At 40.9% G+C, this 19,357-nt stretch overlaps 1 protein-coding gene across 2 annotated transcripts; it reads right to left on the bottom strand.

Moving 5' to 3' along the window:
• Nucleotides 1-555: 555 nt before the first annotated feature.
• Nucleotides 556-19,355, bottom strand: pklr (pyruvate kinase L/R). Of its 2 annotated transcripts, none has more exons than XM_058647952.1 (12): nucleotides 19,253-19,355; nucleotides 12,249-12,413; nucleotides 11,328-11,419; nucleotides 11,096-11,227; nucleotides 7,906-8,092; nucleotides 6,804-7,077; nucleotides 5,932-6,082; nucleotides 5,535-5,687; nucleotides 5,283-5,449; nucleotides 3,581-3,647; nucleotides 940-1,054; nucleotides 556-839 (listed from the first exon to the last, which is right to left on the bottom strand). In XM_058647952.1, the coding sequence occupies exons 2-12, from the start codon at nucleotides 12,385-12,387 to the stop codon at nucleotides 733-735; spliced, it is 1,584 nt and encodes a 527-aa protein (XP_058503935.1). In that variant the 5' UTR covers nucleotides 12,388-12,413; nucleotides 19,253-19,355; the 3' UTR covers nucleotides 556-732. The 2 variants fall into 2 exon arrangements, with proteins under 2 accessions (XP_058503935.1, XP_058503934.1); XM_058647951.1 differs by lacking the exon at nucleotides 19,253-19,355 and adding an exon at nucleotides 15,107-15,267.
• Nucleotides 19,356-19,357: the final 2 nt, after the last annotated feature.

Consider the following 19,357-nt stretch of genomic DNA (forward strand, 5'->3'; position numbering starts at 1 on the left):
CATAAAGATGAAAGTCCCGCGTTTGAAAGATTAAGTGCCATTAAGACGACCACAAAGATATTTACAGTGGACGATCTGCTCGGTCTGTGTAAGAGTGGCTATTAGAGGTTGAGATAAACTGCAGGAAGAGGATTTGAGACACATTAGCACTGGAAAGGAAACACCAAAGGAGGAGGAGGATGCCTGCGGAAGAAAGGCGAGGACGTCACATACAGTAAAAGACCATCAGATAGAAAGAGGGATATAATTAGTTTATGAGGGAACCGTATGCAGATGTGGGCATCTGGGTCATCTCAGTGGACAAAAGGAGGTGTGGTCCAATCCCCGCCATCTCTGCTCATAAAAGCCAAAAGAATGGCACGGCCACAGAGATGAGCTGAGGACTATGGGCAGAAGATTAAAGCCTTATCTCTCCATTCTTGACGTCTGCTAATAACGATATGCTTCAATAACGTCCGACAAAGACAATATTCATGTTTAATTCACTACTAATCTCTCAAATGGAAGAATATAAATGAAGAGGCTGGGTATAGCTCAATGATTACAGCGTCAGTCTCTTGTCTTCAAGTTTTATTTAAAGGGAGTCATCGCTTCAAAACATGTTATTCACAGTTTCCAAATAAGGCACTCGGGTTTAGTAACAGTAACAGTGATGTTTCTGCAGTACGGTCATACAGGCAGTACAGTCAGTGTGTCATTCAGACTTTAGAGAGTTCAGCTCACTTCAGGTTGTTACTGGACACTCACTGCCCTCATGATGTTAGTGTGACCGGACCCTGGGATCCAGCCTGTCACCACAATCACCATGTCACCTGTTTTGAAAAACCCTCTTGCTTTACCTGTGAAGGTGGACGAGAGAAACAGAGAGGTAGTGTGAGTAAAGACAATATGGAAGTACATACAATAAGAGCACACACACACACACACACACACACTGACCTATGTCCATGCCAAAGTTGACTCTGTTGTCGACATCATCGGCCCAGACAGGAGCAGGCAGAGGGTGGAAGAGGGCAGGAAACACTCCTCTCAACAGCTGGGACTGACGGGCCACCTGAAGAAAAGAGCAGTGACAAACTAGAGAAGCAATAATTTCATTTAATGTTTAGTCTTGAGTAGTTTGCTTAACCCTTAGTGCTAACGTGGCACAGATCAGTGCTGCAGGTGGACCCTTAGTATCGTCTCAGCAATAACACAAAAGTCATTATATGGACATCCTGGGGGGGGGGGGGGTGTTTATAGGAGACATGTTCAAGCTTTAGAAAATGCATATTCCCGTCTTCTTATGTGATGCTTTGTCAAAGTTATGATGGATATATGTACAGAAGTCACAAAATAGACAGTTTTTCTTTTATTTTTCTTCATAAAAACGAGCCATCTGTGACATGTTTCCAAATTTCACAAATTCAATCTGATTTAAAAATGTTGGACTTTTTGCTCAGGTGTGTTTGGATAAAAAATAAAAAATAAAAGTATTTTTCATTAGATTGCCATCAAGTTGTGCTGAAGAAAAGGATATAATGGCGCATTTCCACCGGCTCTACTCGCCTCGCCACGCCACACCACGGCGCGGCACGGCATGGTTTAAGTAGAGTTTCCACTAGCATAGCACCTGGTACCAGGTACTATCTTTAGTACCTGCTCTGGCGAGGTTCCAAGCGTGCTTAAGAAGGTAGCTACTATACGATGATTGGTCAGACTGACAAATCAAGCCTAACAGCGCCAAACTGTAAATCACTTAAAACTACTTCACAATCCTAAAAACGTGGGTTAATCTCCAACAACCACAGAAGTTTGGTGTAAAGTGACTAGTCACTCGTGTGTGTGTCGCGTATAAAACGAAGTCACCGCAGTCTCACTCAGCCGCGCAGTGATGACTCCGCCCATGTTAAGTAGGTACTTTATTGTTGTGGAGATGCAACCTCATCGTGCCGTGTCTTGCCGTGCCGAGGCGAGGCGAGTAGGGCCGGTGGAAATGCGCCATAAGACACATTCTTGTAGCCTCTGTATATACATTCAACATAGTAATGGAAAAAAGCAGTCAAAATGCTCTGTGTTCTAAGGGTCAAAGGTCCATTATGAAGCACTTGAATGCCACTATATAGACAGTTGAGCACACATGCCAGAAAAAAATGTGACAGCTAATGCAAGTGAGCTATTGTGCCCAACCAGTCTAACTGGTCACCAATGAAAACAGACATGTAACATTGAGTCTGTGGTAGAGGACTCAATGTTCCTTCTTCTTCATCACAGAAATGAAAGTCTAATAATAACAGCGGTGTTATTTGTCTCCTTGTTTGAAACAAATTTATTTGGAGGAAAATTCTGAGAGTCGCCTTCAGTTGGACACTTTCCACTGACATTATCTCGTGGCTCATCTCACTGTGTGTGCTGCAACATTCAAGGGCAACTTGGAAAATGAAACAGTCTGTTAATGTGACTGGGAACTGGTCGCATGAAGACAATAAATGACCGCATTTGAATGCAGCATATTTATTAACAGGGTCTGGCTTTGGTATTCAAACGCTGGACTCATGCCAAAACAGAGGCTCTGATAACAGCAAACAGAAAAGGAGTGTGATGTCATACTCTGCTCTAAACACTTGAGTAGCCTTTAATGTTGGATCAAGACTTCATTTAGATAAATGTCTCTGTCTAGACTAATTCTATGTTTAATGTTAAGGACTCTTAGAGGCTCAAGTGTCAAACTTATAAACCCCAAAAAAAGAAACTCACCTGAAGTGGTCCCGACTGTAAACATCTTTGACATTTTAACAATCTAAAGAAATTTAAATTTGCTGTGCAGATAAATATTATTGCTACACACATTTGCTCTGATACAACCTGCTTTATTAGATGCAAGTCGTGCACCCCAGGGAAAAATGTCTTTACACCTCAGGAGTTTTCCACCAACAATAGTGAAACTGGCCGAATAAACACATTTTACTTAAATTACATTATGACTTTTCTTCTAATTCCACGCTGTTATTTCTGTTGTTTCAGAGTAAGATAAATAAAAGTTTTATGAAAGTGCCTTGTTTTATTGTAGAAAGTGGCTTGGCTCTTTATTTCCTCAGTGCTAGCAAAAATGGGTTATATTACAACTTATATATCGCACACTTTTATGTTTGTAAAGAAAAAGTTTGGTAAAACTTAATATCAACTCCAGGGATGAGCAACTGACTTTGGAGTAATTATACATAGAGTCACAGTGTCATGCTTCCATGGAAGCAGCAGCAGTTCCAGATGTGCTGCTCTGACTCTGACCCCTGACCTCTGCAGATTATCCCCACATGAGCAACAACCATAGGTGTAAATTGACCTACTTTAAATTAGTGTGTGAGATATTTTAAACTCAAAATAAAACTCCATCAATATTCTGTCAGTGAGACTAATCTGGCATCGTTAGCACTGTCACGATTCACAACAGCAGACACTGACAGGAAATACTGACTCCATCAAATACTCTTCAGAGTGGAGGGTGAGTAGCCAACAATGTGGTCATGTTTCTGGGAAGACAGCGGTATTGTTTGTAAACACAAGGAGAGATCGATTTCTGAGGTGAGTTGATAGAATGTACCTGAGGACTTCTGGTGACTGCGACAATGGGACAGCGAGGCCGGTACCTGGACAGGAGATGTGCCGATCTGCAGGGACAAGGACGGAAAGTGAGTTATCACTGCTGACACACAATGTTTCCACACCAGCCTCAGTGCTGCTCTTTTACCAACTGTCATTGTGTGGATCAATTGATGTGGATGTTTTGATGATGATTAATTCAATTCAGTTCAGTTTTATTTGTATAGTGCCAAATCACAACATACATTATCTCACGGCACTGCACCTTGTAAGGCAGAATCCTTTATTTAATATTATAGAGAGAAGAGAAACCCAACAGTTCACAAAGTGAGCAAGCACTAGGCACCAGTGGAGAGAGAAAAAACCCTTATGGAGGAAAATCTCTGACAGTACCAGACTCGAAAAAGTGCAGCAACTGCCTCGACCGGTTGGGGTGAAAGGAAAGATCGGGGGCAGAGGAGAGGTGGGGGACAGGACAGTGGAACATGATGCCTTTTCATAGATCTAAATACATAGTGACTTTAGGTGAAGTGCCTATAGAAACAACAGCAAGCTGAGCAGGCTCTTGTTGCTCACTGCAACAAATAAACCCTCTTTCATGGTCATTCAACCCTTTTTCCTGCTTTTTCCTCCTCAGTGCTGCCATAATATGGCAGCATTGATCCAAAACGAACTGCAACTGCTTGGTAGATAAACACATGTCACAGAGGATGGCAGGTTGCTGAGGGAAATGGAAGCATTTCCAATCATTATTTATTATTTTCTTCATTCTTCATATTATTTATATGAGGTCTATCACACATGGATTATGATATATTGATGAAGAAATGTTGCAAGACTGAAAGTTAGCTTTCAAAGCAACTGACAGAAATACACTAAAAACACAAGTGGAACACAATAAACATTATGGTCCACAACATCCTACCTCTGAAGATGCAAAGGGAGAAAACAGTGCTGCAATATTAAATCTGTACCTCTGCTCAGCTACTGAAGACTAACTCAAACCTTTAAACGTTCAAAGTGTACGTTTGTTTACCTCATTATTTGTGTCCTAAGCCAAAACATGTACGAGTTTCAGTGGGTCTTTCATGTAGCAGGTCGTTTCAACTTTTTGTTGACAGCAACATTAATGTTTCTCAGTTTCCTTATCTTAACTAAAGGGAGAGTGACCTGAATGTTATTTGTAACAAACATGAGCTTTCTACTTAGAAAATATGCTGCTGAGAGTCAAAAGGTTGACATCTGAACAGTAAATATGAAGATATATTGACATTCTATACCTTGTTCAGTAAATGTATATTAAAACGCTAAGACTGAAAAGAAGTAGTCACACTTGTAAACATCATGAAATATCTTTATTGAGCTTTAAATATGCTGGTTAGTAAAACATTTAAATTTAGGATGAAATAAATAAAGAAGACTCTAGGTTCAGATGTTTAATGTCTTCAGATATAGACAACCAATTTGAGTATGTCCTTGATTTAACTCTTCTTCAATAACCATGAGCTGGATGAATGACTAAGTAAGACTAACAAGCTATCTTTCTTTCTGATCTCTATTTCAGCTGCTGTCAGGTACATATTAAATGTTCATTTATGAAAGTAGTGCCAGATTTTAAAAGGACACGTGTTGAATGAGGTCCAGGGTTTTGCAGAATTGCCAAAATGCTCTTTAAGATGACAGGGTTAGTGTGAAGTACACACCTGCCAGAGGTTGTGAGGACTATGATGGCTCCAGCACAGCATTTGAAGGAGGACTCCACAGCTCCTATAGCTGTGACCTCTGTTGGATCAGAAGAGAGAGGAGTGAGGCGGCGCAACTCCTCGAATAGCTGGTGGTGGAAAATGGCCGCCTCTGCTTCCCTGCAGATCTGACAGACACAGAGCAGTGAGCGGGATTATCAGGAAAGGCGCCAGAATGAACAGAATCAGACTGCACGCACAGAAAACACATACCGAGTGCATCATTGCGACGGCCTCTACAGGAAACAGTCCCTTGGCTGTTTCCCCGGATAGCATCACACAGTCGGCTCCATCCAGCACAGCGTTGGCGACGTCACTGCCCTCTGCTCTAGTTGGCCTTGGGTGGGCCACCATGCTCTCCAGCATCTACACACACACACACACACACACACACACACACACACACACACTGTGAGTCCACAGCCAAAATGTCACCATTTGAAAATGCAAAGGGTCTGGTCGGTGTGTGTTTGTGTTTCATTTCAGTTCCTGGCATTAATGTTAAGTTTACTCCGACCAATGCCACATTGGATTTTGTTAACACACTGTAGTCTAAGTGGGAAACTGCACATTTGATCACATCTAAATCATGCTCTCTGTGGGCTCTGACCTGCGTGGCACAGATGACAGGTTTGCCAGCAGAGTTGCAGCGCCCAATCATCATCTTCTGTGCAACGAAGACTTTCTCTGCTGGGATCTCAATCCCCAGGTCACCCCTGGCAACCATTACACCGTCACTCTCAGCCAGGATCTCGTCAAAACTGAAAGACAGATTAAAGGGGGATGAGATGGTGAATGATGTGTGCATTTAGGATAAAAAAGGAGAGTGGAATTAGCAGGGATCAGAAGGCAGAAATATAGAATAATAAATTGACAGCACTTGAACCACATATATATGTCACAACAGAAAAGTTGTGATGATGCAGCGGATTTAAGAAAATATGTGGTTGAATAAACATGTAAAGCAGTAACATAAACTGAGTCTGATATTTTAAAGGTCCAGTGTGTAAGAATTAGCGAAGGTGAGACCGGAAATTCTAAGACGTCATCTGCAACCAGGGTTCCTCAGAATGAAAACATAATTAAAAAAACTGAAATCATGTTCTGTTAAAGAAAAGCTGAAGCTAGCAACTGACATCCTTAACTCGTCAGGAAAATGTTTACTGACGTTATATACCTAGTAAAAAACAGTAGTTCATTCAATTTCTGCTAATATCGTAATTATCACACACTGGACTGTAAGTGGCAGCAATAACCCGCATACAGCCACACAAATATATTTAATACAGATGTGTCACGTCCTGAGCTGACATATGTCCATCCATCACTCACTGGCTGTCCACAGGAGTGGCAAATTGCCATCAGCAGCATAGATTCTGTCACAGCCTCATTAAGACAGACTCACAGTCTTAAGCTACTGCATCACTCAAAAATAAATGCCTAAGTGACTTCAAATCAGAAGCTTTTTTTTCTGTGACTCACTTCAGAACCCCTTGTCGGCTCTCCACTTTGCTGATGACTTTAATGTCTTTTCCATGCGCTCCCAGAACTCGCCGCACATCCTTGACGTCCTGGGCCGAGCGGATAAAGCTGGCAAACACTATGTCCACACCCTGAGACACCCCAAACCTCAGGTCAGCCTCGTCTTGCTCACTGACCGCCTGCATGCCGATCAGTTCCGAGCCGGGGAGGTTGACGCCTTTGCGGCTGCAGAGCAGTCCACCAGCCTCCACCACTGTGTCCACCCAGTCAGGACCTGCAAACCAGAAGGAACGAAGGACATTTAAGACAATTAAAACAGATCCTAGGGTTTGAATCCCACTCACCCTCAACTTCCAGCTGTTTGGGATTAAATTATCTTGTGTGGGCCACAGCTCCCTGTTGGGCTGTGAATGTACATGTGAGCCATGAGAACCCATTCAAAATAAATAGAAAGTGTTTCTAACTTTCTAACTGTGTACCTGAGCTGAGCCATAATTTAGAAAAACCCTGAACAGAAACATTGTTCTGAAAGGATTGTGATGGCTGACTCGACTCTAGGTTACTCAAACCTGAAAAAAACTATCTATGTTATTAAAGAAGAATTTCATTATCAAAGACACAATGTGGGGAACTGAAAGACGATGAATGGTTTATTCAGCTAAGCAAGGTTTCGTTAAATGAAAAAAATCTCATTCACAATGAGAGACAAAGGCAATCATTATGTGACCAAATGGAGCGAGAGGTCATTAGGTGAACACGACTGAATAGATGTGAAGGCTAATGAAATGAGAAGCAGAATGACAATGCCAGGATGTGTGTAGGCAGTGCTATGTGTTTATACTGCATATATATTTGAATCAATGTGGGAATGCATACTGTACTGTATGCAGGTATGTACAGTATATGTGCAAGCAGACTGTAAAACAAGCACACACTGTATTCAGTTATTCTGTTGTATCAATACGTTACTTGAGGGAGTGGTTTCAAACCTCTTTGGACTGCAAAACAAATAAAGTATGAGAAAATAAGAAGTAATAGGATAATAGCACAGAAATATCATTTCTACATTATTTATTTTAGTCAGTGTAATGAATGAAGTTACCCATTTCTGTGACTTTGAGTGCGATGAGGCCGTCATCAATGTAGATCTTTCCTCCCTTCTGGAGGACTTTGGAAAGACTGGGGTAATCAACCCAGATTATCTTTCCATCTGTCTTGTCTTTGTCACTCTCTGCTGTCACCACACGAACACTGCTGCCCTTCTCCAGCTCCACCTCCTCCTCCACTTTCTGTTCAAACACACACACACAGAGTCAACATCACAGAAAGACATACAGTGTAAGAAAAAAGAAAAGAAAGAAGTAATGTTGCCTTCAGGTAAACACCATCATCTCTTTTTTATCAACACATAAAGCAAAGGGCACTAGAGGAACAAGGTTTTTAGCTCAGTAGAACATTAAATAGCATGTTTTATGTCAACATTCTGGACTTAAACCCTGTAATCTGAAAAAATAAACCCTGTAAAAGCTGTTAGCATGTGTGGTGCTGGAGGAGATTTAAACAGATCAACTGTAAATAACAGTCCTGCATATAGTTAACCACCCACAGAAGAACCAGCTAACTCAGTGTATCTCTCACAACTATGGAAAGATAATTCCTGTTCTGCTTTTACTGACACAAATACTGAACATTCTCTGTTGGCATGTTACAATTATGGCAGTGGTTCAATCTCTGATGTCATCATCTCAGAGACTGGGTCGCCAAATACATCTGCAGAATTTTTCAATCAATCAAACAATCAATCAGTCTTTATTTATAAAGCACTTTCCATCCACAGGGGACTGCCCTGGCCCCTTTCCTGTTCACACTATACACAATGGATGTCATGCACCACTCTGATTCATGCCACATCCAGAAATACTCAGATGATACGGTGATTGCGACATGTATTAAATATGGAGAGGGAGGAGAGGAGAGTACAGGCAGCTGACAAGGGATTTTCACAAAATGGAGTGAGAAGAACTATCTACCCCTGAACACAACAAAAACCAAAGGTGTATGCCCCCTCTTCAGCCAGTGACAACTAGACTAGACGAGACTCCAGTCCTTCCAGGTGTGCAGTGGCTCCACATGTTTTACCAGGCTGTGGTGACTAGCAATCTTCTTCATGGTGTCTTTGCTGGGAAGGCATCATGAAGGATAACGACTGCAGGTGGTTAAACTAGCGGACTAGAAAGGCTTCATCAGTGAGTGGATGGAGGGAGAGAGATGTAGACTGAGGAAGGTGCAGAACACGTTGGATGATTAAAAGCCTCCTTTCTACAGCAGGGGTGGGTCCACATATTGATTTGGTGAGGCATTGTCGTTCGTCCACGTGCAACACGATAATCAATCCACCAGAGCAAATATCAATATTTGAATGAACAAATCAAGGCGCTCTAAGTAAACAGTTCCATGTCAGTTTCACTCGCGTCACAACTTCTCCTCACGGTGGCGCTGCTAAAAAATTAATGAAGGAAACTTGGGTGGAAGTTACCTGGCTGAAGAAGAGGGAGTTTAGAGTGGGATAATACTGGAATAAACTACGTTAAGAGATGCTTCATCCACGTTCAATACATAGACTTTATGCACTATTGTTCTCTATGTTGTGAATAAATAGAGAAATCCTGCAGTTTTAACTTTTCATGGACATTTTGTTTTCTTCAGTCAGACAGATATTTTGACGAATCGTGATATAATTGTCTTGCCATTGTCACGTATCGCGTATCGTATCAGATCGTGAGGGATCCTGTGATTCCCACCCCTATTCTACAGTGTCTTGGCCTCTCAGGTAAGCAGTGACTGTGGGTGGCTCGTTTCATTACCCTGCAGAACTAAGTGGCTTAAAATATCTTTTGTTCCCTCTGCCATTAGGCTTTACAATCGCCATTTATAACTTGACATGGAGACTTAACTGTTTTCAGACATTAGGGTCTGGAAATTCTCCATTTGCTCTCTGTGTTTTACCTCGAGTTTCTCCTTCTGTGTGCTCACAATGAGCTCATTCAAGCACTAAACATGGACATTCTGCACACACATACAATCTGGGGAGAATCTCCAGAGTTCAGAGCATGTCTGAAAGCAGCTACAGTATACAGTAGAGTGGTCCTGAGATGATTTCTATAAATCAAATACAGCTAATAACAAATATTATATTTCAGCCAAAACATAATGAAAACAGTGATTACAATTGAAGTAAAAATGTGTCATCAGCCTGATATTCTTTTCCCACATGGTACCTCAAGTGATTATGATGAAAGCATCAGCTGCAGAAGGCCAATTTACAGCAACAAAGGAAACATTATGACGAATTTAGTGTCCTTTGGGATAGTGGGAATCCCTGGTATAGAGTACGTTGATGCATCACTTTCTGTTGTGTAATGGCGCCAAAGGCCTGTGACTGAAGGGCTGGTGTAAATATGAGCTGATCCCATATTTCTAGATAGTCATAGTTTAGTTTCAGGTGTGAAGTGGGAACGGTGGAGGGAAGGCGGACGCACAACAGCTACACAGTGCTAGTAAAGTGAGAGAGCTGCATGTGGATGGACTTTGGCTAAAAACACAGACACGTGCCCATGGAATTCTTCAAAAAAAGGATAAAAATCATGTTTTAATCACCCTCACAATTTTGGCTTCTCACGAATGAGTGTGTCCAATATTGAAAAGCTGTGCTCTGCCAATAGAACGCTCCGCAAATAAAGTACTGCTTACAACTGGCTCTATGCCTGTTGTGCTCCAAGCTTTGTGGATGCAGTCTGGACGGGTAACGGTACGTTCAAAGACGTCCTTTAAGCCAGGTTGTAACAATCAAGTAGACTCAGACTTGACATCCTGAGAGAAAACTGTGCACCGTTTGTTCTTATGAAACCACACTGCAAACATGAGCCACACTGAAACCTGTTCCATCCATCGCCAGCGTTAATGCCGCGCTGAGCTTCAACTTTCAGGTGTGTTTGAGGCCGAGTACTTCTGGTGATTCTTTTCAGATATTTAGAACAGCGATGGACAGTGTGCAACCGACACGTCAAGCAAATCACAACACAGAGGGATTTCTAACAGTCTGGAGTTATTAGTTCTTCAGCAAATACAGCAACCTTAAGAACAACATAATCAGATGAGACATAAGGAAATGAGTCCATGCTACCTGCTTCTGTTCAGTCGAAGAAAAAAGTATGCATTGTTGGCATATTTTCTTACACCTCAGGGACTGATATGATTCAGATTGTTTGGTAGACGATGCATAACATGCTCACCCCTTTCACTAATCCAGTGCGGATCTCTGGACCCTTCGTATCCAAGGCGATGGCAACCGGCCGATAATACAAAGGATCAGAGGTTATGGTCTCAGCCGCCTCTCTGATGTTTTTGATGGTTTCACCGTGGTACTAAGAGACAAAACAAGGGAGGCACTATGAGAATCACTACATGAATGACCATGAATGGTGCGTGACTGTGTTTATGATTTTATTTATGAGGTGTACACACTTCACGTGAGCCATGAGAAAAATTCAGACGAGCGATATTCATCCCTGCTTTCACCATCTCCTGCAGTTTGGGGATGGAACGGGATGCAGGGCCTAAAAGGAAGAAGATTAAGAGAAACCATAACATTACTATTACAGAAAATTAAAGACGATGATCACTGTTTTTAAGTAAACATTACAAATGCTTCGTGACTATAATATGTGACAGTTACTTTCAACAAAATAAGGAATTTGAGGATGTCAGAGTGAAATCAATTGATATTTAAGAAAAAATGAAGACTGTTAGTGAATCAAAGCCATTATCTTGTGAATCACAGCTCTGGAGTGCAGTATTTGTATTCAGGGTCCACATACATCGTCTAAGGTCACACTCAAGCACTTTCACTGTTCAAGGTTTTTCAGACACTTTCAGCAGTGGTAAAATGCATATTAATATTAATACATACAGGAAATACTCAAAAATGATTATTTCACTATTTTAAATCACACTAAAAGAGACAGTGTTATGCTATAAGTAACCAAACCTGTGTTTTGTAACCACAGAGGGATTCAGCAATGTAAGGGAAATAAGGGACATAATGACTTAGAGAGAAAGGGAGGTCCAGATGGAGCGGTTTTCCTTTTACAACTTATTTTCATTTCTCCATCTAATAAGCAAACTACTCAGTCATGTGACCGTTTACTGTGAAAGAAATACAATAACAATTTTAAAGCATTTTCAATTTTTTAACCACTTCTCAAACCTTGAAAACACAACATTACAATTCACAGCACTGTGTTTTGTTTTTCCTTCTAATAATTTGGTCTTTCTCTGAGCAGAAAAGTGGCAACAACAGGAAGTCCCACCAGCCCAGAGGAGCTGGCAGTCAGAAAACAAACTTGAAACTAAGACTTTCTCTCTGCAGCAGGTTGTCCCACTCACCGATAGTGCAGATTATGCTGGTGTTGCGCGCTGTGATTGGCTCTTGGTCTATGTCCAGCAGACACAGATGCTCCAGGAAGGTGTCAGCCATGCTGGCGTCCAGCTGCTGGCGCTGGATGAAAGAGTCCGGCAGTGACATCACCTCAGAGTAGCGTCTGAAGCAAGCTGTAGTGACAGAGAAAAGTTGTCAATGGAGTGACGGCAGGGAGAGAAGCTCGACTGCCAACTCCACCTGTGAGTACAAATGAAGTGTCAAACAGAGTGCAACTAATTTGTGTTGCCACACGCCAGTGTTAGCTCACCCCAGCAGACTTTAGTCAGAGGGAAAACACACGTCGAATACATGCACACAAAGATGGTAAACCACTGTGACCCAATTCTTAATAAATAACAATGTGCAAATTTGTGTCTGACATGTTTCAGACAGTTATTTCTGTAACACTGAATCTGTCACCTGTTTGTTGTCATATACATAAACCAAACATTTACAATTTGTTGTCTGTTATTGAAAACACATATGAATCTAAAGTAAAATGCTGGAAAACATTCTGCAAAAACAAACTGAGGTTGATATTAATGCAACATATGGAAAATATACTGAATATATTAATGGCAGGTTGTTTTATAGACTCAGGCAAGATTCAGACTTCACACATAATGTAATAGAAAAATAAAATAACATTCCCCTCTATTTCTGTATGAATAGAAACCTGAGACATCAGGTATTTTCATGACCAAACAGACAGATTTGTCCAGTTTGTCTACATCTGTCTAAATCTTTCTTTTCCTTCCTGGACGACGTCAGCACCATCTGAGCCTCATCACCCACTCGTCTCCTTCACTTTCCTTATCTCATGTCATTATCAGTATGTTCATTGTGTCAATGAGGTCCAAAACTCGTGGTCAAATTAGTATTTTTCTTCCTGGTAATCATTTGTTCTCCTTCTGCCTCAGATCCCTGCTCATTGTGTTTCTAGTCTGCCTGTCATGCCAAGTCCCTTCTTCCCTCACTCCATCATCTTAATATTTACATTTTGTTCACAATAAAATCCGTACACTGGCCATGACACATTTAAAGAGTCCACCATTGACTCCTCTTGCAGCTGTTTTCTAACAGATATCTGGCTCTATTGTTGCTATATAGTTGCTATTGTGTTCACTAATGTGTTGCTTTTTATGCTGGTTGACCATTTGATGCTGGGCATGTGATAACTTTGCCAGCTTTTTTCAGATAAAACAGCTGCTGCTGCTGCTGCTGCTGCTGGAGGTTGAAAGGCAACCAACACAATTAACATCAAGTTGTAAAACTAAAATAAGCTGTAAAAATATTAAATTCTCCAATATGAAGGACAACAGCAGTCATTTTCTGTGGGTACATTACTATGACTATAACTTTTACATTACAGATAGTATCATGAATACAAAGACTTTGCAGCTTTGAACAACCAACCTGTTAGAGTCGTCTTTATGGTGTAATGACTGTGACTGTTGTGACTTTGACCTTTACTCTTCTTAATTGAAATGTCTTTGGTCCACACATACATGTTTCCCTCAGGAGGAATTTAAATAACTTTGGTGAGAATGATCTCAAACACAGCATAGCTTTGTTAGGATGACAACAGTATGTCATACCATATGACCCCATCAGTCACTGCTGCTGCTGCTGAAGATCTACAAAATACAAAACCATAAATGGAACCCATGTGTGCATTGTGGTACCTGGCAGAGTCCCTTGAGTCAGTACAATGGCATCCATTTAAAAGGATGTCAGAGTCAGTGAAGCCTGAAATGTCGGCCAAATGCAGAGGAGGACAGAGTGAAGACCAGAGTGTGACAGCCAAGGTCAGTGCTAACAGGACAATCGAGAGGTGAGGACAAAGGAGGAGGAAGAATAGAAGGTGAGATAGAGAAAAATCTGACAAGCCAAAATATACTTTTGTAGTTGATGTGATGTATTCAGCTATTTGTAAGCTGTAAGGTGTTTCATTGTCTGGTGTTATGCTTTAAATTTATGGTCCACCCACTTGTTCCAAAGATAAAATCTGAGATGGACTGATTTGGTGATTTAAGGGCATTTGCAGAATAAATAAGCTCTTCTATCCTGTAGATGTGCTATTTGTCAGTATTTTCTCCCACTTCTCTTTATGTCCCCCCGTGCACCACACTGTGACCCAGTTCTGCCGCACACATCATTATGCGTCCCACTGAGATCGTCCCCTGACACATCCAGGAGTGTATGCATGGGAACACACACACACACACACACACACACACACACACACACACACACACACACACACACACACACACACACACACACACACACACACACACACACACACACACACACACACACACACACACACCTAATGGAAGGCTTTAGGGAAAAAAAGACACAGATGATGCAAGAATATCAGTGGCTGCACAGCCTCTGTGACTGATAAGAGAGGTGAAGCAGGTGATGGGCGTGGCCACAATATACCAAAAAAAGCCTGTTCTGTTTGCACTGGGCCACATTCCAACATGACGGCAGGTCAGAACATTTCTGTGTCTGTAGTCATTCAGTGACCCCAAGGTAGGAGGGCATATTTAGTCAAACTGCATCTGACAAATATCACAGAGGGGGGCAGTATCTGACCTTTTCAAACTGATTCAACAGATTGATTCCTGAAAAGTTCATGGTGGAATGACTTTTTAAATCGCTGTGTCACTGCCACTAGAATAAGACAAATAACCACTAAACTATGATACGCTTAAAGTTCCAGAGTGTCAGGATTGATGTGGAAACATAAGTGCACTAAGATGGCAGCCTTTTAACTCTGCACCCCTGTATATAAAAATAGAATTAGTTTACTTACCCATTTTGTGTAAACCTTCAATCAATCCAAAAATTTCCTTTTCCTCTATTTGTGAATCTTAAGAGTTCCCTTTCTCTGTAACTTTTCTAGATTTGATTATATGTCTTTATCTGTCACTCAGCTCACGTTCTGCACCCGTTATTCTTCAAGTCTTGAGTGCAGGTCAGACTTTTTCATTCATTTCTAACCTCTGACCATGTGCTGCAACTCTCCACCCACTCACTCCTTTCACAGCGAATCAACTGTGTGCAACAGAGAGGTGATTATACCTAGTTAGTGTAGGACTAAGTGGGTCAAGAGGATGCTAAAAAATGTGGGAAAAATACAGGGTACATGGTACACAAGGTAGTGACAGTTTCACAGGTCACATCATCTTAATTCTGATGAACAACGCTATCTGTGAACTACTTCACACCCTTTTCTACCCTCTGTTAAGCAGGCGGGTTATAAAATGATAAGTTAATTGTTATTTGTCATTATTGTACGTATACTCATTTATTAATAATTAATGTCTTAATTGATCATGAATTAAGTTAAATTAAATGCCTAGAAGTAGAACAACTTAAAACATAAATCACCTGTATTTATTATTGTTGGTAAGTGATTCACTGAGAGTACAAATATTAATTTAAGTACAAATGTCTGATAATACATTGGAATAATATACATGACTAATTAGATAAATGGATGAAGTACTTGTAAATTAATAATGAAGGAGTTTAGTCCTGGAAATACAAAGATTGTTTGTTTAAATGTATTCTAAAACTGATCTATGTCAAAAAAATGATATTTTAATATTAATTCTCAGCCAATTATATCTTATTAAAGATTCTCTCTGGGTTTGGATTGAATATTGTTTTACATAAGGGTTTTTCCTACTAAGGGCCATTCAAATGATTAGAATATCCTTTGAGGACCAAACTAAATTGAATAACTCATATCATGCTAATCTGTGTCAAAGAGCAGGTAGTGATGATGACGCTACATGCTCGCTACAGAGTCTTTGAAAATCAATGCTCACAACTGTAGGTTTCACAATCAGAGACACAAAACTCCAACACACGTGTCCACAGAGTGGAAAAAGACGCACAGTACAGTATGGTATGTACAGTACAGATCTCGTGCAGAGCGAGGTTGTTGTAGGATCTGCAGCTCTGAGCTCATACTTACTTTCATGCTCAGTCAGTGATCTCCTATTGTGTGGCACATCACATGGTTCCACATTAAACAGCTTAACAATCCATTTGTCTAGTTTTCACGTCCTTACATTTCTCACAAAATACCCACAGGAATATCACAAATCCAGCACTTCAGTCACTGCAGGCTAAGGAGGAAAATACTGTGTTTTCCCAAAAGGCACAGTTTTACTTTGAAGTACTCTAACGGCTCTGCAGCAGCAACAGGGCTTTATAAATTCTCCCTTTTTTCAGTGGCTATTACATCAGCTCTGTCACTCCAACCCAACCCAAGAGGAGCATTTGTCCTAGTAATTGACCCACTTTATCTGCATGTTTCCAGCTGTTATGACTTTTCATTACAAAGGCCAAATACACCTGCTCTTAATATCTACCCCGTCTTGTCTTTTCCTTCAAAAGTAAATCTGCTTATCCTTTCTTGACAGCGAGGTTCTTGATGTCAGAGAGTTTGTGAAATCTGGATTAAGTGTGTGTCACTGCTCAGGTGAATGCACTTTGACATTTGACCTTCAGTTTCCACATGTATGAGTTTGCTGAGCTGCACTCTGAAGCGCTCTATCTATGTACAGTTATACATCAACCCAGGCCGACTTTGTGTAAATGATTATCCAAAGGACAAACAGACCTTTGATCCACGGCTGACGTGAGAAAATGTAGCCCACTCTATAAGTCAGTCATTATCTACCGCTTTATCCTCCACCAGAGGGTCGCGGGGGGTGCTGTGCCAATCTCAGCTACATCGGGCGATAGGCGGGGTATACCCTGGACAGTTCGCCAGTCCATCGCAGGGCCACACACAGATAGAGACAAACAACCATTCACTCTCACGCTCACTCCTATGGTCAATTTAGAGTGTCCAATTTACCTACATTGCATGTTTTTGGACTGTGGGAGGAAGCCGGAGAACCCGGAGAGACGCACACACAGGGAGAACATGCAAACTCCATGCAGAAAGGCCCTTGTTCCAACCGGGGCTCAAACCCAGGTCTTCTCGCTGCAAGGCGAGAGTGCTAACCACTACCCCACCGTGTGGCCCTCTGCTATAAGTCACCCTCGTAATGTGTGATACAACAGCCAGCACTAAATCAGTGAAGGTCAATACAAAGTTAGTAAAGGTCAAAAAGATTTTCAGCTTTTATCTACAACATTTTCAAGGCTTCAATAAGAGAATACCGTGTCTCAGTGGACTGTCGGCTCTCCACTCCCACACCTGAGTGACAGCCACATGAGCCACCTCCACAAATGAGCCTCCCACAACTTTAAGAACCCATTTACAGCCTGGTTGGTCACTTCCTGTTCAGTGTTCACCTCCCTCCCATCAGACACTCTGAGAAACTGGCCATTTCTCAATATCCATACTTGTGCGTACTTGTGCGTACTTGTGTACTCCCGTACTTGTGAAAACGTCATCAGCCTCAGTCCAAGTTCTGTTTCAATTCTCAAGTAAGCGAACAGCGAGGACGGTTCTCAAACCCGGAAGTGTTCTCGCTCCGCCCATTTTTACCAAGTATGCATCGGAGGTGACTTAAGCGTACTTTGGATGGCCATGTATCCCAGAATACATTTCGGCGGAGCATAGCAGCAGATAATATAAAAATAAATCTGAAATAAATATTTTTCTGTGTCCCGGAACAAAGTTTTAACATCATTTGAGGCGAGAAATTAGTCATTTAGAATTCAAACATGTGGTTTGTGTATGAAGATATGACGTATTTATAGTTTAGCAGCGACGTTTGTCGGAGGTGATCAGCTCCGCCTCTGCGGACGCTCGGCGCTCACTGTGCCCGGCACAGAGCAGCGTTACCTCGGCCTGTCCTGATGAAATGATCCGCTGGCTCAGACGTCGCTGTCATTAGATGCTCGGTGTGATCCATAGATTTGTTGTTGACGTGTTATTTTGTTTTTAATGGAAACATTTTGACCTGACAGTTTGAAGGTTTGTATATTGTTAATGTTTTATTTATTTTAACTTTAAATGTTAGATTTATATTAAAGTCGCACGGTCATTGTATTTGTATTTAAATATAATATGTAAATATTAGATATGTATAGTATAGTATGTAGAGTAGTATATATTTGTACATTGTATTTGTATATATATATATATATATATATATATATACACTATATATATATACTACTCTACAATGCTGTAATATATCTATTTTCCACATTGTATTATTTGTATTGTATATTTTAATAGAAATAAATTAGTAAATGAAGTTAAATATTTAAAATGTAAAAATAATAACAACATATATATGCATTTATTATAAGTATTTCATATGTTAATTTATCAACACCGTAGGTGGCGGTAATGAGGCTGCAGCACTTGGCGCCAGCCACCATTCAAACAGCAGAACAATACATACATTCTTGCATACTTGAGTATTGAGAAACAACCACATACTTGTGTACTCCCGTACTTGGGAAATATATACTCCCAGCGTACTTCTCAAGTATATACTTCCCAAGTAAGCAAGTACATACTTGCTTACTTGAGTATTGAGAAACGGCCACTGTCTTCACTAAGATGTGAAGTCACACAACACTGTGACGAGCAAGTGCAACACAACACACAATCAAGCTGCATTTTAACGACCGATTTTTCTGACTATTTTCAATGCCTGTTAATGCACTTTTAAATGACTAAATGCTGCTATTTGCAGTGGTAGTTTCATTGTATTTTAAAATGCAGTGGCAATATGTATCCACGTATCTATCACATGCAGTAGTAAACAAGTGTAAACCCTTTTTTTAACCCAGACAAAATGCAATAAACTTTCACCTCAGCAGTAGTACTCAATATCTAAGATAAAGACATAAACAGGAAGCGCAGGAACGATAAAACAAAAACAATTAACTGTGTTAACGAGCTACACGACAGAGGCAACGTGTGAAATGTGTCAGGTTTGTGAAGTTTAAATGTTTAAAAAGGTAATTGACCAACCTGTAGCAGGTGTAGCAGCGTACAGAAAGTTTAAGTGACTGCTGGAAGGAGAAACATCCGCGTCAAACGTAAATAAATTGATTCGTCTGAGCCTGAGCGCCACCT

This window comes from Solea solea, chromosome 13, assembly GCF_958295425.1.
Source record: "Solea solea chromosome 13, fSolSol10.1, whole genome shotgun sequence".
Lineage (NCBI taxonomy): Eukaryota > Metazoa > Chordata > Actinopteri > Pleuronectiformes > Soleidae > Solea > Solea solea.